This window comes from Gymnoscopelus braueri (genome assembly GCF_963280865.1).
Source record: "Gymnoscopelus braueri genome assembly, chromosome: 2".
Taxonomy (NCBI): Eukaryota; Metazoa; Chordata; class Actinopteri; order Myctophiformes; family Myctophidae; genus Gymnoscopelus; species Gymnoscopelus braueri.
This window is the reverse complement of record NC_137604.1, coordinates 57,460,530-57,471,075: the sequence shown is the minus strand read 5'-3', so window position 1 is coordinate 57,471,075 and position 10,546 is coordinate 57,460,530. Positions and strand designations below refer to the sequence as shown.

Sequence of the window (10,546 nt, the reverse complement as noted above, 5' to 3'; positions counted from 1 at the left end):
TTATAACAGTGGTAAGCAGGTCATCATGTGGTGCCGATGGCTCGGCTGATCTTTTGCCGGACTTCGTTGTCGCTAGTGATATGTTGGGTCTAGGCCAAGGACCCCTTAGCTGAGAGAGGGATGAAGCAGGGACCCCCACTACATGTTGTTAAATGTGTTTTTTCAGACATTTAACGACTTAAACCCTCAATACTTTGTAAACTTGACGCTTGGCTCGGTACATGGCCTGCTCTTTTTTCACTGTACACTAAACCTCTTCGTGAGATTTGCATAATGTATGAGCCATTAGTTGGTTCTCTAGATCTAATAACATGCTTAGCATTTGTAGCCTAATCAACATAAAGTACATCTGGTTTAGTACAATAGTACAATCCGTGGTTTTCAAAGTGGGGTCCCAGGGGTCCTTGGTTGGGGGGATTCCAGGGGGTAGATTATAACGCATCGAAATCCGTTTAACCACTTTAACCCCATTTTATATATCAGCTATTTGAAAATCAGCTATTTGAAAATAGCTGATCTACAACACGTTGTGATGCGTTGTGAGCTTATGCTTGAGCTTGGAAATACTCCAGTAAAGTAAACGCATCTCAAAATTTTACTTAAGTACTGTACTTGAGTAAATCTACTTAGTTCATTTCTACCACTGCTCATCTCCAATCTCCCATCAGGGCCTGTCGGCAGGGTTGGATTTGTTGGGGGGATTGGGGAATCTGCTTTTGATATCCCCTCTCTGGTCATGAATTCTTTATCCCTGCTTCGGGTTAGACTGTATTAAATACATGCATTTACAGTTGGGAAATGTAGACCGATATGTTTTTTGCTATCTATCTCTGATGTCATCACTATTTAATGAAAGATGTTTGTCAACCGCATTAAACCTCAAGTTTAGGGGGTCAGAAATAGCAAAAATAGCCGATCTATAAGGTCACAACACATCGCGATGTGACACATTGTGAGCTTGTAGATATTTTCACTTTTTGTCATACAATGAAGAATTGCGTTCTGTTTTGTCCTGTTCTTTGTTGAACCCTAGCTGTACCATATGTTTCAAACTAATGGAACAAATTAAAGAACCTCTACTTAATGGTTGCTGATCCTATTTTCTCATATTAAGATATGAGTGATAGGACAGGAAACAGGGAGAGAGAGACAGGGAGTGACACGTAGCAAAGGCCGTCGGGCTCTGGAATCGAACCCTGCATTAGAGCCTATATGTGGTGTGCGTCTTAATCACTAGACCATCGGCGCCCCTCCATCTTCTCATACTAAATCACATTGTGTAAATGCACTGGGAGGAACGTTTTTGTTCTTTGTCATGTTTCTCTTTTCCCCCAATTTTGTCTGGATTGATTGTTTTAACAGCAGTGAGTTTAGAGTAAGTCTACCGTCTTCACAATAATGAATAACTGCATCTACAGTATAATCTTTCAAGCTGGAAGGGAAAGAAGAACATTTTAGTCGTGACTCATCCCAGTCAAACAAAACAAAACAATCCCATTTGGAATCTAAAGACTTCTTGCACACAAAACAAAACACCCTGGAACAAGACATTTCTCCAGTACTTTGTTAGAAAATGATAGTTGGTCTGTGAGAATGGATTACCATTTTTTGTTAAGCTTGTCCATGTATTATTTTGACATGTTGGCTCTTCCCTCTACCATTATTTGTACAGGATGCCAAAGTGCAGACTGTGTCGCCACCGTGTGTTAGAAATCAGGTACTACTTTGAAATTGGCCCAACTTAGCTGGTTATATCTGTCCGGACATTGCTCATGCACCACACATAGCAGTGGGAAAAGTTTGAGAGTTCGGTTACCTCTCGAGACAAAAGCCTATATCGTTTCACATTCTTTGATAACTGGAAATAGATTAAGTGGAACTCGTTAAAATGCATATGCTGTTACCCAGCCATGTCATGGGGTTTAGACAAAAAGACATGAGAAAACGAGAGGGGAACAATGCAATTAAAAAAACAGACAAGTGGCCTCAGATGATGTGGGTAAAGCTTGAATTGATAGTATCAATGTCATCCTTGATCTTTGCTTTATTAAAAGTATACCCGCTGGTATTTGAGAGAAACGCATCCCCTTGTCGGGAGAGTGTGGTAACCCGCTGTGAACTCAAATGATGTGTGCAGCAAAAGAGATGATGCAAAGCACCAGTAAGTCCTTTTTAGATCAAATACGCAGAAAAAAATATATATCAAAGGAGGCAGGGCTATAGTTAAACACTTTTTTTCTCTCTCTTTAATGTCAGAATCAGTATTGTACATCATGATGGATCTGCACTTTTTCTTTTTACAATATGTACCACATATATATAATCAGAACAGCACCTACATGTTATATATATATATATATACATAAACACACACACACACTTTAGACAAGGCCGTATCACAAAGCAGTGTTTAAATCAGTTTTGCAGCTCTCTCCTAGATGATGGGCGAGACAAGAAAAATTCAAGTGACTTTGAGCCTAATTCAGCCATCAAGCCCAATAACCCTCTAGCAAAGCAAGAAGAATAAAAAGGGAAATATCACAGGCATCGATCGGCCAAGACTACGTTGTAGATCTAAAAAGGTAGGATCACCAGCGTTGACAGTGGCATTGTCTCCTGTGTTAGCCTAGGGCGGTGATGGTTCTCAAGGTGTGGTCCAGGGCCCCCCCCCCCCCCCAGGGTCTAAATTACTTAGTTATAGGAACCAAATGGACCCCTTACAGGTTTGTAACTCAAGAGTGTACAAATATAACCAAATGGGCTAAATTATTGGACAGGGGGGGGCGCTTGGACAAAGACAAAAAAAAAATCACGCGACAATTGATGATTTGCTATAAGATGACCATCTGTCTCCCACAAGTCGAAATACAGGTGACAGTTTCCTGGTCCAACTGTGAAGAGAAAACGCAGAGTGAACGACGCAGCACTGAGATGATACCACTGGAGAATATAAAACACCAGCCCGCCATCATAACAAAGCTAAACCTGACAAAACACACCGGAGGACACGATTTTTGTACACTCTTGAGTTATGGGGGCCTATGGGGGCCTAATTGCATAACAAACTGGTCCTTGAAATGTTAACGTTTGAGAACTACTGGCCTAGAGCAGTGGTTCTCAGACTTTTTAATCTCAAGGACCCCCATAACTCTTGAGAGTATACAAATGGAACCAAATGGCAATGTGCATACTCTCAAGAGTTAGAGACTCGTAAGGGTCCATAGAACCCCCTCAAGAAGGAACCCACTTTGAGAACAACTGGCCTAAGAGAAACTGATGGGTGGTAAATGCACTTGAAGGCCCAATCAGTGTATTCCCAGTGTAAACAGTATGGCAGGCCCGTCACATAAAATTGAAAACATGATTTCAAACATTTTCATTGTTGGTAAAAGTGATTGTCAGAGCTCTTTATGCAAGGACTGACACAAAAAAGGAAAAAATAAAAATCAAGCATGATACAGGTGTATTTTGAAAAATTGTAAAAAGGAAACAACATTTTAGAGTGTTTTGTATTTTTGAATAAGGATGAGAGATCTAAAATAATGTCATTATAAATTATAATTCTGTGACTACCCCTTTCTAAGTACCTCTTTTCAATAGCCTCAACGTATGTACCCATAACTGATATGTTTAACACATCTCCACTCAGAATTCGGGACAACTTGCCAATCAATCCCATTATATTTTGCTTTTCAAGGTCCTGTCCCCTTTTGTAAAAAAGGTCAGCCTATAATACATGTGTGTTATAAGTTCAACTTAAGACTATCCTGCTTTGTGATCAAACCCTGGTTTTGGGCTGCAAATACACAGGGGCGGGGAGTGTAAGAAAAAAAAAAGGGGGGGGGAAAAAAATGCATTTCAAGAACAAACAAAATAAAATTCAGTCAAGATCGTGCTGAAAAAAAATGTGCCAGAACCTCTCGCACGCACGCGCTCTCATCGTCCCCACAATGACCAGAGTTAGCAGCGTCCTTAAAGGCAAAGACGAGTAAAACACAGTTAAGTGGCAGTTCTGCTGTGAGAGACGCCAACACACACACACAGAGCAGCAGCAGATTGAGATACACACACGCTGACTAGCGTTTTTGGAGGAGGGCTATTAAACAGGAAGGCAGTGTGACATCTCAGGACCCCTCTCCACATACACACGCACACACACACACGCTCTCGCGCACACACACTCTTGGCCTGGGTTTCAGTCCAGTCTGGTTTGGCCAGAACACTCACTGAGAAGAGGAGGAAGTACATAGGGTTTGAAGAATGAAACAAAGTGATATAAAAAGGAGAGAAGAGTGAGAACATAAAGGCAACAACAGCCCAGTTCATCCGATTTATCAGATGTTGTGCCATGGGAGTTATGGCCTGGTGGGTGGGGTGGGTGGCTTCTAAATGCAGTGCTCTGTCTGCGGGGGTCACAATCTCAAGTGTGGCATGTTTGTGCTCCCTTACAATCCTATTAAAATTTATTATGTAGGAAATCAAATGGGGGGGGGGGGGGACATGATGAGAGGGACAGACAGGATGGGTGAGAAAAAACTAGATGCAAGGAGCGAGGGTGGGGTTAAAACAGAATGGAGGAGAGATGAGTGGGTTGTTATATAAGTTTGTGTTTCTTTATTTGCAGCATTGCAGCAACAAAGACGAGGAAGGAGTTGATTGGCTGGCCGAAGACATCAGTCCTCATCGGGTTGTCCAAAACTCGGCCACTGAGGACAGGACAGAGGAGGAGGAGGGGTCGTGGCGTGTGGGCGGGCAAGAGTTCAGAAGCTCAGAGCATCCTGTTGCGCTTATGAGTAGGTGAGTCTGTAATGACATCACTGCAGGGCGCCGGTCCTCGTTTGCGATTGGCCGTTGCGTCCAAGTGAAGCGCCATCTCCTCGGCGATGAAGGTGTTCAGGTCGACGTCGTGGAGACCGTTCCGGCGGCGACTGAGGGGCTGGGCGGGGTGTGTTGGGGAGCCCGGTGGACCGGAGCGCACGGAGATGCCGGCCATGGCCCCGCTCAACCCTGGAGAGGAACCAAGCCAAGTTAGTTATACAATTTATTATGCATGTATACATACATCTATGGGCTATCACCAATGAGTATAATAATGGATGTGTGTACAGTCCATCAACAGTGAATATGAGAATTAATATATGCATTATGCATCTGTCAACAGTGAGTATCTGGACAATCAACAGTCTTGAGTACGATCTCAACAGTTATCCTTCAAAAAAACGCGTCTTAAGGGATAGTTCACCCCCAAAATGACTTTTTTTCTATCGATTAGTCACCCCATGGAGACTTGAATTCATGGAAATGTTTTTGTGTTTGCATTCCTAAGCCAATAATTTGATGACCGGCAGCGGTTCCGACACAAAGCCTTCTTTGTGTCTCGGAAATAAGGGAGCAAGAGACACAAATGTCAACAGCAGCAGAAACTTAGTGGTCAAGTTTGGTTGTGGATTCTGATGGCTACTGAAACCGGCATGGACTGGACTGTGGAGGTTTTAGCTCCAACTATGGAGCCAATAAAAAACATTACGAAGGTACCGGGTGATAGGGATCTTCCCCTTGTAAATAAGACACAGCCAATAGTGGACAAGGATTAAAGCTAAAATAAAATCTCACAACTGAAAATGTTTGCATGAGCCAAGTCCTAATGTGCGATTTGTGAAACAGTATGAAAGGCGCTCTCCACACTAGCGCTGATTCCTAAACAATTAACACAATATGTAAAATTATGTTTTAGCAATACTGTTCCTGCTGTTCTACATAGTGCCAACCAGGTGAAGAAATCACAGATTGAGTTCCGTCATGCTTTGATCTCGCCTCAAAGCGGGCCGCTATGGGGCTGTAGTTCCAAACATTGGAACTTTCTCATTGAGATAGAACAAGCATTTCCGCATTCCATTCTTACAATGGGAAGGCTAGTGTCACTCTCATATTAGATCACACTGGTTTGACCACTTCAAATAATAACCAAAAATAGCCCATCTAGAAGCTCTCAATGAGTCACAACTTGTAGATATGCTGGCTTCTGAGCACTTTAATCCCATGCGTGTCACGTTGACCCACCGTGTAGCGCTATGGCCTCTCTGAAGGGCTGTAGGTCGGTCTCTATGGAGCTGCCGGTCTCCGGGGCCGACGGCCGGCTGGTAGACACCACCGAGACCCTGGGCGGGGCCCGAGCGTTGCGTGGAGGCGGTGCTTTGCCACAGAGGAAGCTGATGAGGTCCTCTCGCCTGATGGTTCTTCTGCGTTTCTTCAACCACGCCAGCACTTCTTTATTCCTGCGCTGGTAACCGATCTGGATGCCCAGGTCATAGCTCCGTTGGTGAGCCTCCATACTCTCTGGAGGTGTACATGGGACAAGAGAAATGCTCACCAATTAATTAAGTCAACTTAAACAACAGTCCATGTACAATTCAAGTCATTAGTGGTAGGTACTATGCCATGTACAGAGATGACAGAAATGGGTGCCACACACTAAACAGTGGTTTTCAACCCTTTTCATATCGAGGTCCATTTTTTTCTCCAGCATTTGAGCCACGGACCAACATTTGATGAGATTTAGCCTCTCAGACCCCAAACTTTTTATATTTTGTCATCGTTGTATACGATTGTCCACAATTCCATGCTGTATTGATGTGGTACCATAGGAGAGATAACAGGCAAACGATCAAAATAACAATCCTTTAATTAAGTAATGCAGATGTTTAACTCTTGAGAGTGTAAAATGAAACCAAATGGACCCGTAAGGGTATATTTTACTCTCTCAAGAGTTAAAGATCTATAAGGGTCCATTTGGTTACCAACTCTCCATCATTTAGCTGGGGACCACCTGGAACCCCCTCAAGGACCACTGGTTGAGAACCACTGCACTAAACCAAACTCCAGGCTGGCATTGAGGTGTAATTTGTACTTGCCTTTGTATAGGTTAGTGACAGCTGTTGCTGCATTCTGGAAGGGCACCCACAGAGAGAGGCCTTGTTGTTGACATACACGATCTGTTAATGACATTTAAAAAAAAGAGAAACAATTGGATTATGAGATTTAAAAAACTAAATAATTACAGTTTAGGCATTTAGCAGACGCTCTTAATCCAGAGCGATTTACAGTATTACAGTAATTGAAGTCAACCATTTAAGAAGCTAGTCAGTATAGCAATTGACAGTATAGAAATTGATTGACCTACTAGTCTAGTGCCTATGACGCACTAATCAAACTCTCAAATCAATGTAATCAAATTAAACTGCAGTTTCAAACACTGCGAGGCCCAAGCAATTACAAGCAAATACGCTAAAGCAAGCATGGGCTTAACGTTGATAAAAATGAATGACCATATGATCCTAAAACTAAACTCTACACCTAATTTACACCTAATTTGAACACGCAGGTTCCATTATAAATATTCTCAGTCACAGAGAAGCAGCCATTGAGTCAATTCTCAGGATTTCCTTCTTATGAATGAAAATGATAAACTTGTTGCTATTATTATGACTATATACACACACAAACTCACACACTAAGTTAGTGGTCTGCACCATCATTACACCACGTCTATTATTCACTGTGCTGGGCAGAAGGTTGGTTGTAGGTAGCAAAGCTACTAGCTTAACTACATTTCCCGTAGCTTGTTGACGGAAGCGTCACTACTTTCAGAATGATGAGTAGCTTTTGAGCTAATTTTTTTACCATGTAGCTGGACTAGAGCTACATCACTATATCTTCAGTGGCACATCAAATCAACATAAATAGCTTTGTAGAGCTACGATGAGTTTGAGTGCAGTTTGTCATCATCATAGGGAGAAACCGCTCTTCATCTCCATCCATTTGTGGCGTCTTATTCACTCAATGTTGTCACATCATATATGCAGCCACATTACCAACTGCATTATGTAAAAAAGTTGTCAGAATCTAGCTTGTCTAATCTTTGTCGTCACATTACAGGTTTACAGGTGTAAAGTGGGTGAAACTATGTATTTTTTCAGTTGTTTAGAGTATAAGTAGTTACAATGTAGCTAGATACTTTTACTAAATAACTTGTAGTGTAGCTTGCTACTCATTTTCAAAGAGAGCTTTTAACGTAGCTCTTTTTTATGAAGGCAGAGTAACTAGTTGCTTAGCTAGCTATATTTTTTATAGTAGCTTGTACAGGGCCAGCCTTAGCAGTTGTTGCTCAAGTCAGCAGTCAGTCTCAGATGTTCCCCACGCCTTGCTCCGTGTCAAATCACAGAGCACGTCAACCACTACACCCCCCCTCCCCCCAACCAGGGCAAGACCAGCCTACGCACCCCCCAACCCCACCCACCAGGGCAAAAGACACCCCCACCCCACCTCCCCCCAGGTCAGGAAGCCTGACTCCCCAACAACAACCCACCACCAAGGCAAGGAGAACCCCGAACCAGGCCAAGAAGAACCCCACGCCCCCCAATAAAACCCCCACCAGGGCAAGAGGAACATCGGCTCTGCCAAACACCTCGGGATGTGACATTAGAAGCAAGCAAAACATATAACGATAATCCCCCAGTTCGCCATTTTGTTCTTCTAGGGGCTTCACAACAATGCAACAAACCATCAAGCCCAAAGAAGAAGGTGCGGGAGAAGGAAACGGTTCGAATAGCTTTAAAACAAAACACAAAACCCCCTCCAGTGAAATCACATGAAGCAGCGACCACCCTGTACCGCAGCACTAGGGTTCAAACCCCCGTCACCCAAACAGACTTGTTTTCACTCAGATAAGGAACTCCTCCCTGCTGCTTCCAACGCCATTTTGACGAGATCAATGTTAAGTTAAAAGGCCTCTTTTTTCAGTCCGTGTTAATAACATTAACATGTGAGCCCGTCATTATTTGGGTTTGGTGGGAGATCAATCTATCAGCTGTTGTTGTCGGCAAGCGACACCATCGTACGACGTAGTATAAATAATTCGGCTTTTAGGGGGAAGGGTGGGGGTCAGCTGTTCCATCTAGTCCCAGCTCTGTCACCCAAAAGACACTCTTATAGAATTATTATATCATGTACATGTGTTCTTGAGTTATAGGTCCGCTTTTTTCGGCGTGCGACGCCGTCGTACGTTGTGTGACTTAACCCCCCACCCTAATAAACACACAACTATTAGCTTCACACAGAGGCTAAGGGTTTAGCCTCCTGCTAGCTAGCTACTTCTCAGTGTTGCCATGTCTGCTTATTATAAGCGACGTTGTGGGCTTGTTTTTCCTGTAAAGTAGCTTTTAGGGGGGGTTTGTAGTTGTTGGAAGTGTAATTGTTTATTTTGGGCTTGTTTCCTAATGTTATTTAAACCAGTGTTTTTAAAAAAATATATATTTTCAAGTCGAGGACCCACCCAATTAATGTTATTGTCCGCGTAGCCCCATCTGAAAACATTTTGTGCCAGGGACCCCATACAGGATTTGAGTTCAAATGTTTTACTTTTATCCCCAAGATGTTTTTGAAAATAGCAAATCTACAAGCTCGGCTATTTTCAAATAGCTGACGCATACAGGTTTAAAGGTGCTTGAGGCCTACCAAAAGTTGCTTCTTTGGGGTATGTTTTACCAGAACCTAGTTTACACGTATTTCTCTCACAAATATGGCAACGCCGAGCATTAGCTCCCCACAGCTAGGCTAACGGGCTAGCCTCCTGCTATGCTAAGCTACCCTTTGTATAGCTCTGAGCCACGGTGGTAGCAGCTGAGTTCTTGGACGAGGTGCTAGGCTAATGCTAAGCTAAGTGGATAACCTTTGTAGAGCTCTGAGCCCCGGTGGTTCTAGAAGAGGTTCTAGGCTAATGCTAAGCTAAGCGGCTAAACTGTGTAGCGCTGAGCCACGGCTGTAGCAGTCAGTTCTGGAAGAGGTGCTAGGCTAAATGCTAAGCTAAGTGGCTAACCTTTGTAGAGCTGAGCCACGGCGGTAGCGGAGTTCTGGAAGAGGCTCCACAGCTGCTGCTGGCTCTGCTCCGCCTGGAGGACCTCCGCCTCGTCGTCCAGCCGCAGCGGCCCGGAGGCATCCTGCTGCTCGGCCAGGCACTGCCTCTCCCACGCCGAGAACCAGTGTTCGGGCCCGTGCTCCTGGATCTCCGCCTCGCCTTCCACCTCCTCCCCCGGCTTGGTGTTCTTCTTATCGGCCATGGCTTGGCTCGGTCGCGTTGGTCGGTGGTCGTGCTAATATGCTAATGCTAGCGAAAAACTAGCTTGAACCGACGCTTCCTTCCTTATAATACGCTGAAAATTTAGACTAAAAGCGTCTTTTGGGGGGGGGTCTTCTTGTCGCCTTTTAAATGGATTTGATGAGATATCGAGTATTAGTAATAATAATATCCCGAGAAGTTTGTCGTCAGAGCCGCATTGTCTCAGATGATGTGTGCTGTGCTGGTCTCTCTCTGGGTGTCCGCTCTCTTCCACAGACAGTCAGGAATGTGATGACAACACATCACCGCATTTCTCCAAAACACCTCACCATGCTTGTTAGCTGGCCACGCCCGTTTTCCCGAGATACGCCAACGCCATTGGCCGCGACGGATGCCTGGGGGCGGGTTCTCGGTGCGTCGTCCTCGAAAGGC

General features: G+C 44.0%; 1 protein-coding gene across 1 annotated transcript; it reads right to left on the bottom strand.

Annotated features, from left to right (window-relative positions):
* Nucleotides 1–2,229: 2,229 nt before the first annotated feature.
* On the bottom strand, nucleotides 2,230–10,417 carry LOC308097821 (HUWE1-associated protein modifying stress responses-like). Its single transcript, XM_080445899.1, has 4 exons — nucleotides 9,875–10,417; nucleotides 6,908–6,992; nucleotides 6,061–6,332; nucleotides 2,230–5,007 (listed from the first exon to the last, which is right to left on the bottom strand). Exons 1-4 carry the CDS (start codon nucleotides 10,113–10,115, stop codon nucleotides 4,769–4,771), a joined length of 837 nt encoding a protein of 278 aa, XP_080302025.1. The 5' UTR covers nucleotides 10,116–10,417; the 3' UTR covers nucleotides 2,230–4,768.
* Nucleotides 10,418–10,546: the final 129 nt, after the last annotated feature.